This window comes from Pezoporus occidentalis, unplaced genomic scaffold (genome assembly GCF_034315485.1).
Source record: "Pezoporus occidentalis ecotype Australia unplaced genomic scaffold, CSIRO_AGI_Poc_V1 ctg409, whole genome shotgun sequence".
In the NCBI taxonomy this organism is placed as follows: Eukaryota; Metazoa; Chordata; class Aves; order Psittaciformes; family Psittacidae; genus Pezoporus; species Pezoporus occidentalis.
The window spans coordinates 1-22,836 of NW_026915735.1; the positions used below are offsets into that span (position 1 = coordinate 1).

Consider the following 22,836-nt stretch of genomic DNA (forward strand, 5'->3'; position numbering starts at 1 on the left):
CACTCTGCCTTAGCAAACGCCCCCAGCAGTACCTGAAAACTGTGCCTGCAGCAAGCTTACGGTTTCCTCCGAAAGGTGCTGCTTTTCCACCAGCTCCCACAGGACGCTCAGCACCGTTCTGGCCGAGCAGGTGCGGGGGCACCTCCCTGCCGCCGGGAGCTGCTGCTGCTGCTGCGAGCATTCTAGCGGCGGCCGCGCCTCCTCGCTCCCCGCCTGCCGCCCCTTCAGGCTGTAGTTGTGGTCCCTGCGGAGGGGCTGGGGGGAGGCTGCTTCAGAGCTCCGACGAGGGCTTTGCTTCTCCGGCCGGCGCGCAGCGGCTCCTACCGGGGAAGGGAGAGGGGAGGTCATCGCGGCCCAGCGTGGCGGGGAAGAAGGGGGCATGCTCGTTCTCCACACGCACCGGGTGTGGGAAGCGGGAAGGCACGGCGCCCCGCCGCAGCTTCCGCCGCAGCCCGTAGCGCTCGAAGTCGGCTTCGGCAAAGTGCCGCGAGCAGAGGATGGCGCGGCCGCACTCACTGGTGGAAGGAGATGCCGCGCTCCCGGCTCCGCCCGTTGTCGCGAGCAGTGCAGCCCAGCGCCGAGCAGCTCCGTGTCATGGCCGCCACCGCCGCCGCCGCACGGCACGGACAGCGCCCGCCCATTGGCTGCCACCACCGCACGGCACGGACAAGGCCCGCCGATTGGCTACCACCGCCAGTCGTCCACCGCTTCCTCCCTCCCCATTGCGTAGCGAGCTTTCCCGCCCCTCGTCACCGCTCCTTTTACAGCAGTGCTGCAGTTCCGCCTCGGTTTGACGTGAACAGAACCGAGCCAACCGGTGGCAGCGATAGAGGAAAAAGCAGCCAATGGTAAACGGCGATCCTCGCAGCCAATGGGAGCAGCGCTTCCAGCCCCTACATATATAGCGGGGCCAGGAAATAGGGCTCTCTCCTGCCGCGGGGTGCTTGGCGGTGGTGGTCGGGGACGTTCGTGCGGCCGCGCCATGCCCGGCGGCGGGGCCTCTGCAGCCGCGCCATGGCGCTGGGGCAGCCCCCGCCCCTGGCGCACCGTCCGCCCTCTGAGCGGCGGCGGAGCTGTGCTGCTCCGACTGCCGTGAGAGGTGGGTCAGGGGCTGTGCAAGCCGGCGGGCCGCAAACTCAAGTGTGTTAGTTCCGTTTCCCCGCCCCGAAAGGCGGGAGAGCCCCTGGCTCGTGGGCCTGGCGCCTGTCCGGTGATGAGCCTCACTGCTGTTCACATCATGACCGCCATGATTACTGCCATGGAGCTGAGGACAGCCGGCACCAGAGCCCCGCGTTGCAGGCGCTTTCCCCCGGCTCCTCTACACCCCAGAGAGGCGACCGCCCCTAATGCCTGTCTCCCTCTTTCCCAGGGCTGATCGCCGCTCCTGCACCGAGAATCCCGGAGGACAGCCCGAGGAAGGAGGCGGCTGCACGCCCAAGGCTATCCCACACCCCCGCCGCACTCCTTCCCGCGTAAAGGAAAGGTGGAGTCCCGCTTGCCGCCGCCCGGAAGGCGCGGGGTGCGCCCGGAAACCGGTGGCGGGCTAGAGGCGGTTCCGCGGCTGCCACGTTGGAGCGGGCCGGGGCTGGGTGAGCGCCGGGGACGCAGAGGTGAGGGGGGAACCCGCGTTTTCCACCTTTTTAACTTCTGTTCCTGGCGGAAACGGGGCGCCGGCGCCCGCTGACCGTGCACGGTGTTTCCGAGGCGGGGGGGGAGCCCTTGAATACTGAAATAAGATCCAGAAATGAGACGGTGGAGGCTGTTAAACCGTTTTTCGTCCTCAGATCTGGCTGGCTGCTGATGGTGTTCGGCAGCAAGGGTTTTCTGGAGGATGGATAGGCTTCGTGGGTTAAGAATGAAAGCTGCTGTAGGGTGCCTTATGTGTGTCTTGATGCTGCTAGAAGAGGATTTTTCGGAGCAGTTGAAGTTTTGCCCAGGTTTTCCTGTGTTATAATCTGTTTAGCAGCCATCGGTTTCCTCTGTGTGCCCACTGGGAATTATTACTCCCCTTCTCCCTGAGCGTGCTCTGGAGAGGGTGGATTTGATGTCTGTGGGATATCCTTAGGAGAATGAGCACTCTGGCAGCTTCTGCCATGTCCTGATGCAGCTGCTGAATCTGTGGCACTGCAGTCTCCCCATGCTTCATTTAAGCATTATCTTTCTTCTCTTTATTTTTCAGTGAAATGAAGCTGAAGGAAATTGATCGTACTGCTATGCAGGCATGGAGTCCTGCACAGCAGCACCCCATTTACCTGGCCACAGGTGAGTTTCTGGGAAGCATGTGCTAGTAGGCTACATGTGGGGGCTGCCATGAAGCAGTCATGATTCAAAGTTGTAAGAGTTATTTCGTGTCCTGAAGACTGGAACTGGGTATATGGTGCAGTGCCTTTAGTGGAGTTATCCAGTTGTGCCATGCATGAAAACATGGTTTGCTTTCTGCAAGTGACAGCAAGCATCTTCTTCCTTCTGCCAGGGTAAGATGACAGCAATCTTAATTGCTGGCTGTCCCTTGCTGCTTCTTTGTAACTAATCGTTTTCTGTGCAAATCAGGAAGGGAGAGGCACTTGCCCAAAGCTTTTCCTATTCCTATTGGTGAAGAAACCCCCAAAGGGGGAACCATGGGGAGGGCAGTTACGTAGAACTACATCTAACAAACAGAAACCTGACCCCATCCCAGAGTCTTTGTGCAAGCATTATGTTTTTATGCCCCTACTTATGTTGCTTTTACAGTGACTCTTGTGTGTTGTGGCTTTCTCACTGTGAAGCACACTTCTTTGCAGGTACATCAGCTCAGCAGCTGGATGCAACCTTTAGTACAAGTGCTTCTCTAGAAATCTTTGAGTTGGACTTATCAGACCCTTCGCTGGATATGAAGTCCTGTGCCACCTTCTCCTCCTCTCACAGGTCAGCAGTGGGGTTGTAGGGGAAGAGTAATGGCTGTGCAACTGTTAAACGTGGTGCATGTGGAAAGGCCACTTCATGAGGTTTATCTGCAGTTGTTAAAAAGAGGAGCAGAAATTCAGTGCTGAGGTGTGGAGGCATGTGAGTTCTATTGATGTGGAGTAGTGAGCTTGGACTCTGAGGAGTTGCAAGCAGCTCATAGTCTGAAATAAGCCTAAATCTGACGCTGGTGGGTTTGGATATGTACGCAGACTGTTTACTTTGGGGAGCCTCTGGGATTCTCTAGACAACAGAGAAATGTGAAGTTACGAAAATGCAGTCACAACTTTTCACATTGCCCCGTCCTGTTTGTGTTTTAGGTATTTCAGGGAGATTCCTGTAAACTGAATCATGTTGTGTGTGTAGTATCATACCTTACCCCACAGCTGGGAAGCCAAGTTCCTGACTGCAACTCAACTTAGCTCTTAATTCCTTACTGTGCACTTGTCCAAAGAAATATTAGTGTCACAGAGTCCAATTTCCACCTCCCCAGCACTTGTAGCTGCTCTGGCGGCTGGTCCAGTGAGTGCTGCTGGTTTTGATGAGCTGAAACCATGTAGCTGCAAGTGCAGGATGCCTCTGTGGGTAGAGAAGCAGGTGAAAATTTTCACTGTGGTTGGATTGGGTCCATGACTTTCTCATACTAGTTACAGTGACAGCATAACCACTCTTTCATCTGATCATCTGAAACAACGTGACTGGAGGTGCAGACACTTGCAGCATTTTGCCGTTATGTTCAAGTGAGAATTTGACACTTCTTTCGAAGCAATTGCCATCTCCCCCATCTCTGGCAAGAGTAGAAATTAATTAGACGTGAGCCTTCATTACTTGTTCTAAAGCTGTAACTTCAAGACCTAAAGGCCTACAACTGTTTCCTGAAGTTCTGGACCAAATGCAGTTTGCTGGGTTTCTAGAGTTTTGCCTATAAGAACTTGGGAGTGGTTGAAATTGTGTGTCTTTGCACTCAATAAGGTCATGACCCTATGTAGTTTTGCTCTCTTATTTGGCTAAATAATGGTTGTGGTAGCTTTTGCAGGAGGAAGAACAAGGCATTGAGCTGCTGGCTTTGTGCTGTGTCAGTTTTTGGCTTCCCCCCCTTTTTCCCCTGTGTTTGTCTGCATTTTAGTACATGGAGCTTGTGTGAAATGGCCACAGTCTACGTTTAATGCCCTGCATTGTGGGCAAAGCTGATGTTAACACATCCAACTTGCTGAGAGCAGGGAAAGGTGTTTGATCTTTTTGATTCTAAATTTCCTTAGTCTACCTCATTTTAGCTGACTGTGTTTTTCCACCCTCAGCATGTGACATTTGCTTAGAGGATTCCAAAACCCACTCCTTATACCCAGGATGCAGTGCTCCTTTGCAAGTACTTCCCTTGGAGAGCACCACAAGAGTTTGACTTTGCCCCAGAAAATACATTACAAAGGAGGTCAATTTATTTATTTGTTTAAATTGAAGATGACAAGAAGTGCCCCAATTAGCTTTATTTTAGTTTGCAGTGAATTAAAATGTCCAGATGATTAAACCCACAAAAGATAAATCCTGCAACAAGCTTTGTTATTTGTTCTTCAAGGAAAGTAAGGTGTAATACTAGTGCCCAGACAGCCCTGTTGCTCACTCTGTTTCTCATAGCCTTACGTAGTTTGGTACAGAAGGATAAAATTGTACTCGGGGAAAGGGTCTGTCTGATATCACAGACCAACTTCTGTTTGCAGCGTTGTTTGGTGAACCCCCACTGTCAGCTGAACACTGCACTAGGGAGACTAAGCACTTGGCTGTTACGGTATTTGTCACCCAGCATGTGCTTTTTGTCTAGCTTTCTAAAGTATGCATTTTATCATGCTGAAGTTATTGTGACTTAAAGAAATTACTTGAAAGTTGTCCAAAGATAATAAAAGGAATTAATAATAACACAGCGAATGCTGAAGTAACTCGTTGCCACCTTCCAGTCTGTGTTGTTTTGCTTTGTGCTTGCTTAAGAGCTGATATGTGACAGTGTGTCATTTTGCGTAGAAGTATTCATCCTTTGCATGGCTGAATACACAGGAATGCTGTTTTCTTATGCAGCAAGTTCATTTTGTTGAAGGAAATGTGGGTATTTGCAGCTAGACACAGTGGTGTGAAAGTACTTAATTTCTGGAAGTGTGTTTAATTCCTCTTGATTTAGCCTGGAAAATAGACTGTGGTCCAAGAGACAGGTGTGCCTGATGCAAATAAACTACTTGCTGAGCTTTCAGTACAGCAGATGAAACATACATCCAGGAGCACAGTTATGGAAAAGGATTAGCAATGTTTATAGTTCCACCTTTTTCCTCTCTTTGTGAGAGCTGCTCACAAATAGCAGAGGTTTACATCCAGGGATTTTTGGTGGGCTTATAGGCCTTACTTTGATTACCTCTATTGTTTCGCAAAGCTGAGCTCAAAATCACAGTGCAGTAGCGAGCACTTACCTGATTTTGCAGCCGGGAGATGAAAGGAGTTTTATCAGTTTCTCGGTTATTGATTGTGTATGTTGTGACCCTGTGTTTTGATAACAAGCAGAATTGGAACCTGTGGCCTTGCTGATAGAAAGCGTTGAATGTACAGGGACTCTTCTTTAAGGAGAAATGCCTGTAGTGCTTTGATGTGTCTGCTCTGCCTGTTAGTAACAGCCTGGAAGGTTTATCTGGTGAGCAAAATGGGGTGCATCAGCATGCGTGGAGCTGGTGGTGGATAGTTGTAGACCGGAGGGGACCTCTGTGTCTTACAGGTACCACAAGCTGATCTGGGGGCCGCACAACATGACCTCAGGTGAGATGATCTCTGGAGTCCTGATTGCTGGGGGTGAAAATGGAAATGTCATTCTATATGACCCAGCCAAAATCATAGCTGGAGATGCTGAAGTAATAATTGCCCAGAAAGACAAGCACACAGGACCAGTAAGAGCGCTTGATGTCAACATGTTCCAGGTTAGTTTTCTGCTGTTCTTTATCGTGTACCATCATAGATGGGTGACCTGTCTTAACTTGTAACCTCAAATGTTTCTCTCCTTTTCACCTTCCCTGAAAAGCATGAACTGAATTTGATGTTTGAGCACCTGTATTTAGTAGGTAAAACCTGTCCTGTTACTGGTGTTTCAGAATGGGAAATGAAAGAATGTAAGGTGTCTGGTTCATTCCTTCTTGTCAATTTACACTGTCAGTTTGGTGGGTCTTTAGCTCAGCCCATGTGTAAAGTATGGGTGGTTTTATGTGGTGTTTTTAGCCAGTCTCTATTTCTTCTTTTTTTTTTTTTTTATTTTGTTCCATGTGCCAGTATTGCTCTCATCACATGGGAAGTATTTACATGCACTCACTCATGTTTCTGGTGACATCAGATTTTTCTGTCTCTCCTTTAGAGGTTGGGTAGGCCCATCTTCAAGGCCTCTAAGTATTGTTACTTGTGAAGAGGAGACAGACGAAAAAACGTGGCCCTGTATCCTCTTTAGCAGAAGAGCTCTCAAAACCAGCAAGCTTTCCTCCAGCACTAATGAACATTTGTTTACTTCTAGATGCATTAGGTTGTTTTTTCCTTATCTTTACCAGCTGTGCGAGAATTCAGTTTGTTTCCTAAATAGTACTTCTGTCCCTGCACACTTGCTTTCAGCAAGGCCGCCCTGGGTTCATTTTGTCCTCTGAATCAATTCCTTTCCCTTTCTGCCTGTTGCAAAGTCAGGACTCCCTCGGGATGTGATCAAAGGGCTCTCAGTGCCCTTTGGCTCATGTCACCCCGCCTGGACTTTTGCATCCCAGATGCAGGATTGCTCTGGATGACTGCACTCACTGTTGGAGGGTGCTGTCCACTGCTGGAGGCACAAATGCTACACTCCTTCCAGCCTGACCCACATGTTATGGTCTGCTCAGAGTAAAGCTGTGTGGTGCTCTCTAATAGCTGCAGCACTGTTTCCTTATCTGCCCTCTCCCTGAAGTGTCACTCCTTTCCACTTACCTATCAGTGTTTGCCATGCAGTACAAGGAGCACTCCACAGAACAGGAATTTTGGTCATGGCATGCCAGTTTAGTGCAGTGTAGGGACTTCTGTATTTATTCAGCTTTACCTGCAGTCTCAGACTTGCTTTTTTCAGAGAGCTTATGCCCTGTGAGCCAAAGGCTGTATCCTGAGCCAACAGTAGAAATTGGCACAGTCCTGAGGATCTGATGCCTCCTAGCAGCTAAGACTGTGAAAGCTGATGCAGAAAATAATCTTAACATCTATTAATGTGTCTTACAGACTAATCTGGTGGCCTCTGGTGCTAATGAGTCTGAAATCTATATCTGGGACTTGAACAATTTTGCCACACCAATGACACCAGGAGTGAAGACACAGGTACCAGATTTGCATTTGTTAAATACTGCAGACAGACTAATGGAAAATATGCATGTCACTTAAGTTGAGAGCTCTTTGAAACCTACAGTTTTAAAGCTGTCTCACGTAGGGGGGTGCTTTCTGAAGTCTAACGTGGGTAGCAGTTGATTATAGTTGGCCATGAGCTATGTTTCTGGCAATGTTATATACCGGCCTTAAGGGGTGGTACAACAGGTATCTCCTGTTCCTGCATTTTGTTCTCCAGTGGCTTTCCCGAAGGCCAACAAAAATAGGCCTTCTATTGGCACTTAAATTTTGTAATGTGCTTATTAAACTGTGGGTCTTGAGATATTTGTCTCCATGTGACATGCCTGTGACTCAAAGCATGTTTCACTGCATGTGTGAATCTGAAGGTCATGAAGGTTCAGATTGAGGAAAATGAGAGGAATACAAAAAACAGCTACTGAGAAGTCAGAAGATGAGGCAGTAAGTTTAACAGGGAGTGCTTAATTGCTATACTTAAGGGACAGCGTTCAGCCCGTGTGTCTTAATAGACGATCTAAGGGAAACAATAGCCTTTTGTAGTTTTTGTCTTCTGAAGGTGATAGAATGGGAGTAGGTTGTTTCAATGCATATATGTTTCTGTAGCTGTTAAACAATTGCATAGCAGTTTGTGGTTACTGGAAGATAGATTTATTACTGCATGATAATTTAGAGACAACAAAGTGTGGAAATGGGATGAGACATTATCTTTGTTTTAGAGATTTTTACTTTAAACACTGTGGGTTTGGATACTTGGTTTAGTCTGAATTGTTTATTACTGTGTGGGCATTTTGGAGGATGCTCGCCTCAGTTAAACATCCCTGTGTAGGATTTTTTTATATCTTATACTAATTTTTTAGTCCAGGAAATCTTTTAGTCCCTTAGCATAATGACAGCTGGAAATAATAGGGCAACAGGGGCTGGGGTAACATTGCTTTTCATTCTTGGAGTAAAAATAAGCAGTTGGGGGAAGAATAACAAAAATAAATATAATTGCTTGAAGGAATTTTGTGGGCTTTTTTAAGTCAAATCCTACTACAAGGCAAAAGGACAATTCATGTACCTGGGTATACTTCCGTGGAGTAATTTGCTGGTCTTTAAGGCAGTTGTGGTTAGTCGTCTTTAAATGACTAATGTAGCACATTGTAAAGCTGAAAATGCAGATACTAGTGAAATACTATCAGCTGATAGTTTGGGGTTTTCTACCCTACAGCATGTATACATAGAAAACTAGAACACATGCAGTACCTGGGGTGATCTCCCTGCAGATTTGTTGTTTAGCAAGTCCTGAAAATAACAGGCTTTGAGTCTTGGATTTGAAAAGGTTGTGAAAGGCTGTTCTGTGTGTGCAACAGCCTCTTGAGGACGTCAGCTGCATTGCCTGGAACAGGCAAGTCCAGCACATCCTGGCATCTGCCAGCCCTAGTGGCCGAGCTACCGTGTGGGATCTCAGGAAGAACGAACCCATCATCAAAGTCAGTGACCACAGTAACCGGGTGAGTTGGCTCTTGCACAGCTGCATGGGTGCTTTTTGGGAGGCGTGGCATGTCGGGACAAGTTATAGCATCCTTTGTTTTAATACTTAGAGATACTGGTGCCTGGCCCAGTTTTATACGATCTAATAAATATCTAATGCTTTCTCTTAAAAGGTTATGGATATGCAGGGGTTTTGTCATCAATTTAAACAAAAATAGGCAGATGCAGATTGAAGCAAGGCACTCTGATTTCCTATTAGAGCAATAATTTAGTTTGGATAATGCCATTACCGATCTGGTAGGAACTACCACAGAAAGACTTTTATCCAGCTACTCAGAAATGACATGTTTTTTGTGCTGGAGAGATGAGGTTGCAGCTGACATGCTCTGGGTGAGCACATGTACTTTTGCAGAGCAGGTAATGTCATGACTTAGTGCTTGGGCAGAGAGGGCTTACTCCTTAGTTTCACTGGTGGGATGAGCACAAAAGGGCTGAGCCCTGGCAGGACACTGATGGAGCTGGGGCCTGTGCTTCTGCAGTTCTAGACCTGGAAATGAAAGCAGGCTGCAGCTGAGCTTGGAGAAGGCATGGTCTGTGGCCACAGAGGAGTGTTGCCATTGTGTGGGTCACAAGGGACTGCCCTGCCTCGTATAGTTACAGCCACCATGCATGCTCCTCAGGCAGTGTAAATGTAAAAAAAGATCCTGGCAAACTTGTAGAGAGTGACATATCTCTGTATAATCCTGTATATTTTAAATGGAATATTGCTGTAACAAACTTGGAAGATGTAGCAAGAGTTCAAAATGGAATTTACAAATGGATGCTCCTGAAGTAGCTGCTTGGTCACTGCACTAATACTCTGATAAGCTGTGTAACTCTCCATGTTTTCTGTATTTGTTGCCTAATGTAACAGTAGTACAGTGGATTGTCTTCATCTATGATTGTATTCTAGTGATACAATATTTGCATGACAATAACATCTGCCTAATGATGGCTTTTATTATAAAAATATTAGAGGAAAAGGTTTATACAGAAGGCTGCATGGTTTTCTTACATTGAAATGTCGGACTGTGTACAAGAAAGCACAAAGTCTCTTATTTGAGAGGACCTTTGGAAACTAACTGCAAATCTCCTCACCCGTGAAAACAAGGAGAGTATCATAAGCTACATGCAATCAGAAATAATGCCCAGCAACAGCTGCAAATTTCTTTGTTTTACCATGCATGTAGACATATTTAGGTTATTTGTCTTTTGTCCTTTAGTGCTGCTTTGTTATTTTATGCTGTGGCATAATGTTGTCCCTCAGATGCACTGCTCTGGCCTGGCATGGCACCCTGATGTTGCTACCCAGATGCTTCTGGCTTCAGAGGATGACAGGATGCCTGTGATTCAAATGTGGGACCTAAGATTTGCCTCCTCACCACTTCGTGTTCTAGAAAGCCATTCAAGGTAATGAGGCTTACGTGGCCTGCTGCTTCTCAGTGTTTGGTGATTGCATACCAGTTTGTACATCTCACTTCTTGCTCAGTCTCCTGTGAAGATTCAATTGGAGGCAGTGATTCCAGCAGCAGCAGTGTTACATGCTTGCTTGCTGACTACCCTGGTCCTGTGTCCTGAAAGGCTTGCCTTTTGGAGGCCTGCTGATTTATTTGGAGAACAGGCCCCAGAGTAAAAAACCCACCATCCTGCTGAGATACTGAAGTTGCTAGTTTGTTTCTAAATGCCTTTAATTTGGGTACAAGGAAATATTTTGTTCAATCCTTGTCCCTCCTCAATTGCTAGTGAAACTTTCTATATTGCCCAACACGTGGGTTTAAGGAGGGAGAGCAGCAAGAGGTCAGTGTTGCAGCTTCTACCAAAACTGCTGCCAGTGGTTCTGCTGACTTTAGTCTTCTGCTAATAAAAATCAGCTGACAAACTTTGTACTCACCTACCTTAACTACAGGTTTTTGCACTGTATGTTAATGATATCGCAGGCAAACAAGCCCTTTTGTTACATTGGTGTCCAGGTTCTGCATGACTGCTGCATTTAATTTTCACATGCAATGGCTGCACCTTTATACCTCTTCATGCAGAAAATAGGAAGCATCTATTTCAATAAATAAAGTGCTGATAACTTTGAAAAACTTTATTTGTAAAAGGAAGGAGTGGAGAGGATATTTTGAAGTTAAATGCTCAGCTAATGTAGAAACTTCAGTTATAAATACGCTTTATCATCATTTTGTGTTTACATTAAACTTTTTTGGTTGTGACTCTTCACACAGGGGTATACTGGCCATTGCTTGGAGTATGGCAGATTCAGAGCTGCTGCTTAGCTGTGGGAAGGATGCTAAAATTCTCTGCTCCAATCCTAACACAGGAGAGGTATTGTACACACACCATTTAAAAACATCTTTGTTCAGAGGTGGCACAATAGCATATGCAAAGCAGTGTTGGTATGCTTGCATTCCTAGGAGTGATGCTTCTGTGGGATGTTCCTCCATATCCTCTGTGCCTGTGCTTGGTATATGTGCCTTCTGAGCTTATCCTGGTGGTGCAGGATTCCTTCCTGGTATTCCAGTATTACATATTTGTCTTTACTGCTTCTCTCCTAAGCAGTAAGGTCCCTGCTCATTATAAGGGGTAGAAATGGCCCCACTTACACGAAGTATTTGCTTCATAGTCTTTCAATTTGGGGCTGATGTGGCTGTTTTACTGTTACAATTGCCTTTTTCCTTCTGTAAGTGTTAAGAACTTTTATCCAGACTAAAGAGATTTTGTACTACAATAGTGGCAGATCAGTGAAAGCCACTTCAGTGTGTTCTCACCCTGCCCTTTTGTGTCTGGGGATACCTTTCAAAACGAATACAGATCCTTTTTTCAGACAACTTTAGTGTTTGCCCCTTGAGGGCTTTGGGCACACTGGAGGGCTCCTTTCCTGCAGTGGGCAATAATCCTGGGCGACAGAATGAGAAGTGTTGTAAAATTCAGACATAAGCACAAAAGTGAAAAAGCTGTGAGGTGGTAAATGAGTTATCTGAGCTGGATCCTCTGCTATTGGGAAAGCTTTACAAGTGGATGAATCATGCTACATATTTTGGTTAAAAATGAAAATCAGTTTCCTGGGACACAGCAGGACAGTTAACATTTTGCTCCATTTCCTAGTTTATGATTAAATGCCTGCTTCAGTGGTGGGCTTGTCTATTCCAGGGCAGTAGAGGCTTTCTGCCCAGAGTGCAAGTTTCAACGTTCCTAATTTCCTGCAAAAACAGACTTATTTTGGAGCCTGGACATGTCTCTGTGTAGTGTATAGAGATACACAGATTAGCTCTGAATTAGTTAGCATGAATATCAGCAGCAGCTTGCAGTGGGACAACACAGACATACCCTGCCTGCATAGTTTGTCCTGTGTGGATTAAACAGAAGATTTAATGGGAGGAGGAGAAAGAAATTAAGTAGTGGTGTGTTACAATCTCCTGTTTGGGGATTGTTAGGGCTTGCCCACTGTTAGTGTGTACAGTGATGTGGAGGCTGTTGGGAGCAAGAAGAGCAGACCAGTCTCAGGGCAGGCAGAAGAATTCTTGCTGTTGGACATGGTGCTCCATAAAAGCCCTAATTTGTTGGACTTCTTTTGCTGCCCAGGTTCTGTATGAGTTGCCCACGAACACACAATGGTGCTTTGATATCCAGTGGTGTCCTAGGAACCCTGCTATCTTGTCTGCGGCTTCTTTTGATGGACGGATCAGCATTTACTCCATCATGGGAGGCAGCACAGATGGCTTGAGACAGAAGCAAGTTGACCAGGTATTGAAATATGTTCAGCTAAGAATATGGACAGAAAGAGTAGGGAACAAAACATGGGCTTATGGGCAGTGTTTGCATGAGCTGGCAGGAGCACCAATCTGGTGCAAATAAATGCTTATGTTTAGTTTATTGGAGATGTGTCACTTGTCACACACCCTTTTCCCCTGTTTTGTTATTGAAGCTTTCATTGTCATTTGGGAACCTCGATCCATTTGGTACGGGACAGCCCCTCCCACCTTTGCAGCTTCCCCAGCAGACAGCCCCAAAAAGTGTTGTTCTGCCCCTGAAGAAACCACCCAAATGGATCCGGTGTCCTGTGGGAGCATCATTTTCGGTAAGAGGAGACAAGGCTGGGCATGGTTGGCCAGGCAAGAAGGGAAATAATGGTGGCACCTGAAAACACTTTAGGAAGAGGGGAGTTCAAAATTGTGCTCCACCTTGGGAGAAATTCCCTTGTTGGTCATTGTGGGGGGATGTGCTTGTGGCAGCTTCCAGATGGGGCCCTTGGGATAGCAAGCTAGCAAAGGCATGACAAAAATGCTTGGGGAAAAAGAAACAAAGTGGTGTTGTGTTGCCAACAGGCATTTGTTTCTCTCTGTTCTGGAATTAGGACTTTGCTTTTATTTGTGTGCAGTGGTTGCTTTGGAGTTAACAAATATACACTGGGAGGGGAGAATGGGACCAAACTGAGCAAATATGTTATGGTTTTCCAAGAGCTTGCTGTTAGTCTTTTTTGTGGCTAGGCTTTTTGCCTTGGTGACTTTGTCATTTATTGGACTGGCTTGTGTAAATTAACTTTGAGTTATAGAATGAACTAATATTATAAGCCTCTTCTGATTTTTTTTTTTCTTCTGTTGATTTTATTTCTCTCCAAATGATGACACAACTTACTGTCCATTTCTAAGTAGGTTTTTAAATGGTGAACATTTGAGCATATACTTAATCATAGAATGGTTAGGGTTGGAAAGGATCTTGAGATCATCTAGTTCCAACCCCCCTATATTTTATATACTGCATGTGTACCTCAATTCCAGTTTGGAGGCAAGCTGGTTACATTTGAGAATACCAAGACTCAGCAGCAGCAGCCAGGCGTTGAGCAGCAGCAGCAGCGTCACCATGTCTACGTGAGCCAAGTTATTACAGAGAAGGAGTTCCTGGCCCGCTCGAACCAGCTGCAGGAGGCTGTGCAATGTGAAAGCTTTGTCAACTACTGTCAGAAGAAAATAGATATGGCCCAAGCTGACTTTGAGAAGAATGTGTGGGCCTTCTTAAAGGTAAGAGGTTCAGGAGTTCCCCACTGGAAAGTCACTGGAGAGGTGGTTCCTTTTGCACAATACATGTTTTAGCAGAAGAGATGCTGGGATCCAGAAGTGTAGGCTCTGGGAACAGTGCTCATGAACCCTGTCGTTGGAAGTGGCCCACCAGTGGAGAAAGGATCCTTAGGATATTCACGGGGTTCATGAGAAATCATTGCAGAAGCCAAGATGTGGGGGAAAGTATCCTGTGTTTTTTGACATCCCCCATCACTACACCTTTTTACAGTGAGCTGGTGAGTAGGAATAAGGCTTTGGGACATTCTTAGATGTGCTTTTCACTGCTCACTATGAACATTTAGAGGTTTCAAAGTGAAGCAGATAAAGCAGACTTTACCTACAATAACCAGATTGAAGCCTTGCCTACCTGATTGGGTGACAAAGTCACTGTAGGCCTTTTCAGTTCTGTCTATTACACTGTCTCCACTGTCATTAGTTCTCACTGGGTAATCTGTGCCAGTCAAGTAATTAGAGCCAGTGAGGGAGGAAATGGAAAAATTGTTAATTGCAATATAATCTTTAACTTTCATTTTTAAAGGTGAACTTTGAAGAAGATTCACGTGCTAAATACCTTGAGCTTTTGGGATACAGGAAAGATGATCTCAGGAAGAAGGTAAGTGTGCCTGGAAGCTGTGCTTGTGTTAAATGCATTACTGATGGATATATCCACAGAGTAAAGCCTAAAATGTTGATTTGTGGTTGAAGTATTCATTTACTTGAGACTGGAATAGCAATTACCAGTATATCCACAGGCTATTCAATATAATAAAGTTTTATACAACATCATTTTCAGTGTGTTTCCCAGCAGATGGTAGTTGTCAGTGCTGCAGCTCTCCTAATAGCCATAATACAGCTGTTATCTATGGTGCTGAATCTTCTGTTTGAGTATGGCTGATTTGAATAGTTGTGTAATTTAAGGGATTTCTTTGTTCCTTAGGACACTAGAAATCTTCCTCTGTTCTTTAAACTTTGTCTAGATAAGCCACTTGTGACTAACTTCAGAATTCTTACAGCAAGCAGTTTGCTTGGTTGGTGTTTTCCTATTAGCTGTGTCATCTTGGAGTGTGGATGTCTAATGAAAATTTCAAAGCGGGCAACAGACTTCAGAGGCGTGTCTACATGTGACTGTCCAAGGTTGATCTGAAATTCTTACCCATCAAGAAGCTTTGATATTTGCTGGTTCAAGATATTCATGTAATTTTGCTATGTGTCATCTTTCTACTGTAGCATCATCAAATCTGATCTGGGTTTAGCCTTTCTCGTTGAAGAACATGGTAGCAGTCTTCAGGGTTTCATTAACTACCTTGGAGAAACTAAAATAGTCTTTTTTATGCATGGGACACCATTCATTTTTAGGAAAAAAAAAAAAAAACTATTGGAAAGGCAAAGTTTGGATTACCAGGAAGCAATTTGCACATCTTAAGTACAGAGCTTTCTTCCAAGCTGGAGGAAGATTCTTATCTCGATGTTATGGGGGGATACTGCTGTGCACTTTGGGTCTTTGTTGCTTTCCGTGCTGTACCTAGGAACTGTCTAGTATTTTTTTAGTTCTGATTCAGTGGATTTGAATGTTTGACTCATTTTCATTGTATTAAACTGAAGTTTTCCTTTCAAAGGCTGACTTCATAGAAATATTTTTATGCTTATGCATTAAATGGCCTCCAGGGCAAACTTACTACTGTGACAGAAAAAAGCCTGTGGTTTTGCTAACAGTCTGTCCTCAGGTTCTGTATTTTTGTTGCAAGACTCAAAGGCAGTCACAGCAAGGGCAATCCTGGTTTTGAAAAGCAGATCTCAGTTAGAAAATCCAGTTGAAATTTAGAGGTAATCCTGCAGAGCTGCTTCATGGGGCTCACTGCCACTCTTGTCTGGGTTTGATATGTCTTGTGCATGGGGTGAAGCTGGGAAAATCATAGAATCACAGAATGGTTTGGGTTGGAAAGGACCTTAGAGTTTACCCAGTTTCAACCCCCCTGGCATGGGCAGGGACACCTTCCACTAGACCATGTGGCCAAAGGCCCCATTCAGCCTGGCCTTGAACACTGCCAGGGATGGACCATTCACCACTTCTTTGGGCAGAAATGCTGAGCCTACCCTATTATTTCAGTATTTGAGGAACAGATGAGGGGAGTTGCAAGGCCATGTTTTCATGTACCTGTTTCTCAACAAAGAATTCAGTGTCAAGTTGAATCCGTGATTTTAGTGTAAGAAAAAAATTCAGGACAACTTGTCTGAAAATTTGATACCCAAATGATAAACTCACTAAACCAGAACTAAATCAGAACCGGGCTCAAGGGTAAAATAAAACCTGGAATACTAAAAGCAGTAGATAACATGAGCAGCATTAGAAAACACACTCTCTCAGATGCCAAACTAATATCTTTCTGCATGTATTCTAAACTCCATACATTAAATTGGCATTTTTGAGGGCCCTAACTGAATCTGGAGTCATGATTTGCTTTGCAAAGTTGTGAAAGCTGGGCATTTTAAGTCTTCTGTACTTTGGAAAATCCTAGCCCACACCTATATGCCTGCTGTGCTTGAAACCATGGCTTCCTGACAGGCCCACTGCTCCGCAAGAGTTGCCACTGCTTCATTTTCCCTGACTAGAGCAATTGGAGTGTTTTGTCCTCCATGTTCTGATATCATGTTTATTACTGTGGTTTCCAGCAGCTCTAGTGAGTTTTGAGGCCCTTGAGTTAACAATTAAAGGTTTAAAGGCATAGAGTAGCTGTTGTTCCCATCAAAGCTTGGGATACAGAGGGCTTAGCAGTAAATCCATTGCCAGTGTTGGAAAGGAAATAGCTTTGGTTTCGTATTAAGTGTTCTGTAAGCAACATATTAACTACGTGTTCCAGTTTTTCAGTCTGATAGATCAGTGAGTGATCTGCCTTTCTAAAATAGAGCACTGCTTGTGGTTGTTTTCTAGATTATGTCCACTCTGAATGAAGAGAGTCTTACAGATGGTGATTTGGGAGAGGTAAGCAAACACATTTGTGTACAACTCTTTAGTTTTATGATGCTGTAGTCATATGCAAAGTAAGAATAATTTTGCTTTCCAATTGATAGCTGTTCCAAAGTAAGTCACAAATAACCCAGCAAATGACAAGTTCATACATTCAGTAGGATGAATGTACTTCTGAAGAAAAGCAACCACTTTTTTTCTGCTCAAATGCCTTTCCCAACAAAGGGCTCTCAGTTAGGGATCTTGGTGATGTCCCTCCACCTTTACTCTTTGCTGCCTGTTTCTTGCCTGCTGTGACATTTTGTGATTCCTGCTGTGACATTGTGATGTCTGTGAGATATGGATAGGGCAGCGCTTTGCTGACCAGCAGCTTCTTTCAAAAGTAGTACCTTCCCCAGGCTGTAAGAAAATCAGCACTGAGAGTATGGTCCTATAACACTTCCCTGCAAGAGTGATAAATACAGTTCAGCCATTGTAATTGCAATGTCCTGAGTCTACAAAGGGGAGCCTGCGTTGCATTTGTGTCATAGACATTTCAGATGTCATCTATATTTGCTTAATGGGGAAGAAAATGTTTGCTGCATGTTTTCAGGCAGCTAAGATGAAAACAGCACAAAGTACTGTGTGATGACCAAGAGTAAGGAAATGGAGGGCCTCTACCATGCTTGTTGTCCTCAAGCATGTATTACCAATGCCTTTCAGTGATTAGCCGTCAGGGTTTGGGTGTTGTTGGTGGGAAGGTGGCTATACTCTGCAGTGCAAAGTATGTCTTCCTCTTTTGCTGGCTTTTTTGGTTTTATGGCATCTTCTCTCTGCTGAAGGCTTCTGCAGAATCTGATGAATCTGTGCCAAATGAGGGAGGCGAAGGCCAGGCTGCAGAGGAGCAATTCTTGGGAGAGGTATCTGTCGCCCTCTAAACTAACCCTTTTGACTTTCTGTGTATTTACTTTTTTACTATATTAAGTTTGTTGGCTTTTCCTAGTGCTGAGGATATATGGAAATTGAAGAAGTTATTGAGAATGAGTAAAACATGGGCTTTTATTAAGTTGCTTGAGATTTTTCTCATCAGCCTCAGATAGCATGTGAATAGATTTTGGTGGCAATGGAGAACAAGCTCATTTTCTAATAGTCGAGTTGTCACCAGACTCAAGGATTTTATTCTGATGTAATTTTCATTCTGACATTTCCCTAACACATATTAAATGATCTTCTGCCACAACTGTAATGCATTCCTTTTTTTTATTTTCTTTCTCCCCCTCCCTTTCCTCTTTCTTCTCTGGTTGATTATTACGAAGCTGTCACCTTATTACTGCCCTGTTCCTAGGAATAACCCTTTGCAGAGGTGGCAGCTGTGATACATCAAGGCTTTGGTAGCTAGCTGACTTATGAATGTCTGTTGCAACAGTGCAGCCACATTCATCAACAGGCAGCTTGTGCTCCACCAGGTCTGTCTTTGGGATCCTACAGCTTTTATTCATTTCTGTCCATTTCAGCAGCATTTGTTTTCAGCCCTCTGTTTTAAATATGGGGACAAGTCTCTCCCCATATTTAAGGACACAGCCTTTGCCATGTGAAAGTACTAGTACCACTGTGAACAGGCCAGCTTGATTCTTCCCCATTCTCTCAGTCTCTTTTTGGTTAGAATTTGAGCTGTTAGCCCAAAACTACCTGTGTTCCCTGTGCTCAAATCTGTGCTTAATGCTTGTCTGCAGTTGTCTGTGAAGGTGAGTATGATGGTTTATAGCTCATGCATGTTGGAATGGTGCACTTGCTCATATGACAGTCTGTTAAGGGCACCAAAATAGTGATGTCTTAGGCTAGGTGCTTGATTACTTGCTAATTCATTAGACCCTGTAGTGACAGACACTTGTATTTGACTGCTTAAGGCTTTTGCTGTATGCAGTCATGAAGATGTTAGATATCTCACAACAAATGTCTCCTCTAGGAGAGCATTCACAGCCAAACATGATGTCTGCCTACCAGCATGGGTGGTAAATATTTGTGAGGTTGGCCTGAAGCCACTGGGGATTGCTGTCACACACGTAAAGTAACTGGATGGGGACATTATTCCTGTGATAGTCACAACATGCTCTTAACTCATACCAAACACACGTCACACATTATCTGACAGCAAAATAATTTTCTAGGTGCTGCCTCCTTTCATAAGTCAAACCGACTTGTTTCAGACTCACCTTCCCATCCTATATGCTTGTTCTTGGTCGACTGTGTACTTGTTCTTCATCCCCTGAAGTATAGTTTCACTGATCAGCATTTAAGCAGGGTATTCTCAGCAGACTCTTGACCTCCCACTGCATGTACTACCATACTGGCTTATGACAGAGAGGGCAATTTGGGGGACAATTTCTGCACTCTTCTTAGACTTTACTGTGAGAATTGGTGATGGAGAGAGACTTCCCTCTTGGGTTTGTTTTGTTTGTTTAACTGTAAAAAGATTTTGTTTGAAATCTCAAAATCCAGGTACTTTCAGGGAATGGTCTGTAACTTAATTCCTGGTGGAGCTTTATAAAAAAGTAGCTTCTGTCCACTTCTGTTCTCAATACAAAGCACTTAAGTCTGTGTGGACCACACTGGTCTGTGTTGAAAATCAAGGCATATGTTCATGTGCTTTGCATAATTAAACTAGGGTGTGTGCCAAGTGCTGCGTGTTTCAAGGATGAGCTGAAAGTCTTTAAGCGGAGCACAGTGAAACTTAGGTAGCATTATGGTAGTCTGTTCTTGGTAAGGGTTGAAGGTCAAAGAGGAGAGAAGGGAGGTGGTTCCTGATTTTATAATTGTAGCTGTTGTTTGGCTTTGGGGGGTTGTTTGTGTATGGGTGCAGATGTGTGCATGCAAGTCAGTACCCAGGATCCAGGCATCTGGTTGTGGTTATTCGTGATCTCTGTGTATGCACACTTGTGCTTGTATAAGCCTTCCCTGGTGGTTAGAAATCTGGGGCTTCCAGCACTTTTTCCACTTGGTAGCCATTTTAAAAACTCTCATCTCTTAGAACAATTATTTTATAGTGGTATGCCTACATGCACTGGAGGTCCTTTGATAAGCCCAGGCCTTTCCCAGTGTGCATAGGGATGACTTTATGCAGGCACCAAGGGAAGCTGATTATCCCTGTGCTGAAACAGTGACAGGGATACTCTTCCCTTCTAAGTTAATGATCTCTTAGGTGACTGGTAGTCTGAAGGTCTTTTACTTGTAATGCAAGATATGTATGTTTTTAAATGTGTGTATATAGTCTATGTATATATTTTAAATGTTTACATAATCTCAAATACATAATCTCAAAAAATTATTTCCTTTTTCTTAGAGGGTGAAGGACCATAAACAAGAAATGGAAGATTTGGGAACTGCAAAGACGACATTTAACATCTCTGTTAGTGGAGGTAAAAAAACCCTTGATACTGATTTTAGTGTAGTGCTGATATTTATAAATACTGATGTTGATACTGGTGTTCCAGTGAGAAGGCAATTTTCATGCAGATTGGAAAGATTATCATGACTTTCCATTCACTTCAGTCTCAAAGCACATGAAAATACAGCTTCTCTAGGGAAGGAAAGGAAGTATACAGCACTCGCATATCCCATAATTGAAATGCAGCTACTCTGAGTGATTTATGATACGAAAGAACACACACCTGATTAGGCATGAAGAGCTAACATTTCTGTTTGTACAGAAACTCGTAGCGGATGGTGAATAACACAGAAGCCACTGATCCCTATCTAGGCTTGACTGTTTCTGGCAGTGTATGCAGGGTAGTTGTTTCAGAGATTATTTAGACCTCTAGCACGTTGCTCTGGAGTAGGTAAGTGATGCTTGACAGTGCCCCACCTGATGTTGCTGTGACCGTAGAATGTTTGAGGCTGAAGACGGACCTAAGCATCCCTATAAGTACCTGCCTGGAGCAGGCTGATTTGCAGAGAAGTTTGCACAGTGTTGTACATTTGAACAGAATCACGTGCTGTTACATATTTTAGTGACTGTTGTGCCATCTTTTGAAAATGCACTCCTCTCTTGTTGCAGATGTGGACGGTTTGATTACTCAGGCTTTGCTGACGGGTAACTTTGAGAGTGCGGTAGATCTCTGCTTGCATGATAACCGTATGGCTGATGCCATTATCTTGGCCATCGCAGGCGGACAAGAGCTGCTTTCTAGAACACAGGAAAAGTACTTTGCTAAGATGCAGAGCAAAATTACCAGGGTATGTTTTTTCAGTTAAGAAACAACATGCATGTTGGCCTTTGGCAACTACCTTTTTCACCTTAAAAGTTTTCTTGTGATTTCATGGGTTTATTTCTGTGAGAAAGAATACTTATAGCTGAGAAGCTATTTAGTATCCAAGTCATCCACAAGATTTCAGAGCAGAAGGATTTCAGTTTTCTGGTTTTAATGCATTGATAAGGAGAGAACAGGCACATTACCTGGATATCAATATACGAGACAAGTATTCTTTACGTTGTCTCCAGTGTCTGAGTTGCATATACACTAGTAGATTTTCACTGCTAAAGATAATTATCTTAAGCAGCACACATTTCAGTCTCTTGTGTTGTCCCATTTTTCAACAGTTACACATGACTCATGTTCCATGCCAGCAACATTGTGTTGATTTCTGCCTATGATTAGTCTTAACGCATTTTGCGGATGCTTCATTGCACTGCATGCACAGAAGAGAGCAAAGTATGCCCAGGGTAGGTCAGTCACCCTTTGTCTAGGAAACAGTGTTATGGCCAGCTGATTATTATTCTTTTCAGGTTTTTGCAATGCTAGGGATTGCTGATGCTGCTTGTTCAAATCTTTCTTCTTTACTATTGTGAGAAAGTAGCAACAGGGGGATATGAAGCAGGAGAAGCAGCCTTAAAAGAGCACTTAAAAGGACAATAGTTTGGCAAGTATGGCCACTTTTAGAGGAGGGGAGAAAGTTGCTCATGGTCACTTTTTAGCAGTCTGTTGCCAAAGAAGGATGTTTCATACAGTTAGCAGGAAGCAGCCTATAAAAATGGGCATGTGCTTAAGTGCTTTCCTGAAGCAGGGCTGAAGGCTGCAAAGCGTAGTCATTTGGGTAGTTACGGCATGCAGCACCAAGGGCTGGGGTCTGTAAGTGGGATTTTGCTGATCATCGCCTGTGATCCAGTTCAAGATAGGAACAGTTTATATTTGTAGTAGTGGACAAGTGAAAAGAGGAATGTCTCAAGTATTAAGACTGCAGGATTTCTTCCCCTTTGCTGTCTCTGGCCTAATCAGAGAAAGCAGAATTTTGTTGTGCATGGGGAATTTCTTCACTGTAGTTCATCCTCTGGGAAAAGGTATTTTTACAGAAGGCTGACCAGTTATTTGTGCCTGTGCTAATACATGAGGGTTAACCTTGTAGTTAGGACCTTGCATTTGTTGTTCAGGTGTGGGTTTTTTTTTTTTATTTTCTGGTCCCAAACTGCACACTCCGAATTGTTTAACTGTTTTCTGAGCTTGAAATCTTGGCATGACAAGGGCTCTGTTCACTAAATAGCACAGCTGCCAGGTCTCTATTGTCTGAAGCAAAATAACTCGACAGTTTCAGGTGAAACTGGACTTTCATTCTGAAGGCCTGTGGACAGGCAGCCTGTGTTTGTGGGTGCAGGGTAGGGATACTGCAGACAGCTCAGGCTGGTAGTGCTGCCAGGTTGCTACTGCTTTTCAGGCAGCCTTTTCCACTGCCCCTCACTGATCAGCCTGAAGCCAGGAACTAAAAGCTGAATGAATCAGTTTGACAAATAAAATTTATACACCTTTCTGGACGAGATTTGTAGCTAAATACTGGATATGTTACCATTGTCTGAAGACAGCGCCGAAAGCCATCTGCAGCAAACCCAGCTTTCAGAGATTTGTACATTCTTTTCTTGGATGTTTTGTAGCAAGAATAACTGGCCTGTCTGTTATCTGAGCTTGTTTTGTGATTTTCACTGATATCCTTTTGTAGTAAAATGTACTCTTGTGTGGCTGTTGAGTT

At 44.4% G+C, this 22,836-nt stretch overlaps 1 protein-coding gene across 19 annotated transcripts in view; it reads left to right on the top strand.

Annotated features, from left to right (window-relative positions):
* The first annotated feature begins 936 nt into the window (after positions 1–936).
* SEC31A (SEC31 homolog A, COPII coat complex component) overlaps positions 937–22,836 on the top strand; it is a 43,987-nt gene continuing 22,087 nt past the window's right edge. For 14 of the 19 annotated variants that reach the window (XM_062633939.1, XM_062633941.1, XM_062633943.1 and 11 more), the window contains exons 1-17: positions 937–1,099; positions 1,370–1,610; positions 2,180–2,262; positions 2,781–2,904; positions 5,690–5,888; positions 7,189–7,284; positions 8,661–8,801; positions 10,088–10,230; positions 11,046–11,145; positions 12,403–12,564; positions 12,746–12,898; positions 13,599–13,838; positions 14,416–14,490; positions 16,807–16,857; positions 17,664–17,741; positions 20,162–20,237; positions 20,876–21,054. In XM_062633939.1, the coding sequence (XP_062489923.1) occupies positions 2,184–2,262; positions 2,781–2,904; positions 5,690–5,888; positions 7,189–7,284; positions 8,661–8,801; positions 10,088–10,230; positions 11,046–11,145; positions 12,403–12,564; positions 12,746–12,898; positions 13,599–13,838; positions 14,416–14,490; positions 16,807–16,857; positions 17,664–17,741; positions 20,162–20,237; positions 20,876–21,054 (1,896 nt within the window). In that variant the 5' untranslated portion in view covers positions 937–1,099; positions 1,370–1,610; positions 2,180–2,183. The remainder of the gene's footprint in view (positions 1,100–1,369; positions 1,611–2,179; positions 2,263–2,780; positions 2,905–5,689; positions 5,889–7,188; positions 7,285–8,660; positions 8,802–10,087; positions 10,231–11,045; positions 11,146–12,402; positions 12,565–12,745; positions 12,899–13,598; positions 13,839–14,415; positions 14,491–16,806; positions 16,858–17,663; positions 17,742–20,161; positions 20,238–20,875; positions 21,055–22,836) is intronic. The other 5 variants (XM_062633945.1, XM_062633950.1, XM_062633952.1 and 2 more) reach the window with 2 other exon arrangements.